The sequence below is a fragment of the Frankliniella occidentalis genome, unplaced genomic scaffold (genome assembly GCF_000697945.3).
Source record: "Frankliniella occidentalis isolate FOCC.00 unplaced genomic scaffold, Focc_3.1 Scaffold1219, whole genome shotgun sequence".
Lineage (NCBI taxonomy): Eukaryota > Metazoa > Arthropoda > Insecta > Thysanoptera > Thripidae > Frankliniella > Frankliniella occidentalis.
Genome location: NW_026268323.1, coordinates 9,269 through 10,329, shown reverse-complemented (window position 1 = coordinate 10,329; position 1,061 = coordinate 9,269). Strand labels below are relative to the sequence as shown.

The window sequence follows — 1,061 nt, the reverse complement described above, 5'->3', positions numbered from 1 at the left end:
CCCCCCCAATGCAAAACAAGAATGGAATTTAGCTCTCTCAAGTGCCGAGCTCGGGTCACAGGACGAAGAGGTTCTCGCAGGACCTCGCCTTCCGCTTGATGCCGAGCAGGTGCCGCAGGAGCCGCTTGCCCGTGGACGCGCTGGCGGGTGCCGGCGGCGGCCCCCGCTTCTTGCGCCGCCGGCTGAGCGCCTCCCGCCGCGGGTTGAGCTGCACCTGCGCCAGCAGCCCCACCAGCAGCTCGTCCACGTTGTGGTCCAGGCCCGACGAGGTCTCGATGAACTTGCAGGCGCAGCTGTTGGCCAGGCGCCGGCCCTCTGCAAACGGGTCACACACACGACGGTTCAGAGACGGCCGCCGCCCGGATTCCCTCACCCTACACCCCTACGGCCTTCTGCATTCTTCTGCCCCCGCGCACCCCACTCTCTCTCAGCGCATCAAGCGGCCCTGGCTACAAATCACCCGGACAGGGTGGGACCGCGGGACCGCGGGCCCCATGACGGGGGGTTAACCCAAGCTGCCATCGGGGTGTGCATGTGCAGGGGGCCATGGGCGGGGGCGCGGGCGGGGGGGCGGGCGGGGACGGGGGCGTGGGCTGGGGCCGCGGCGCGCCGCGACAGCATCGACAGGAAGAGGGGCGGGGAAAACCCCCCTAGTTTGACACGATACCCACTGCGTATGACTGATGGGCCTGGGCCGAGGCGTGGGCCGCCCTGTGAGCCCTGGTGGGAGGGGGCGAGGCCACACAGCCGGGAGGGATGGCATCGGGGTCTTGGGTGTTTGGTCCCGGCCCGGGGGGACAGAGTGGCACCGGCCGGCGCCCCCTCACACTACTTCCCCTTGGCCCCGCTTCCCCGGGGACACCTCATAGTAAACGGGGTCAGTCCGTCAGGCGACCGGCTCACCCTCGCCAAGGGGACCCGAGCGCGCGCGCGGGCGGGGTGGGCGTTGGCCCCGCTCCTCTGCAAAACTGCCCACCAGTCGGTGATGATAATGGCGGCGTTGACTTTAACCCCCGCCCCCTCCACACCCCGGTACCTCTTTTTTTTTTGGGGGGGGGGGG

The 1,061-nt window shown here is 69.6% G+C and overlaps 1 protein-coding gene across 1 annotated transcript; it reads right to left on the bottom strand.

Moving 5' to 3' along the window:
* Positions 1-6: 6 nt before the first annotated feature.
* Positions 7-374, bottom strand: LOC127751823 (GTP-binding protein REM 2-like; the record flags this gene model as incomplete). Its single annotated transcript, XM_052275939.1, has 1 exon — positions 7-374. A coding segment is annotated over one exon (319 nt), but the record flags the coding sequence as incomplete, so codon positions are not given.
* Between the last annotated feature and the right edge of the window lie 687 nt (positions 375-1,061).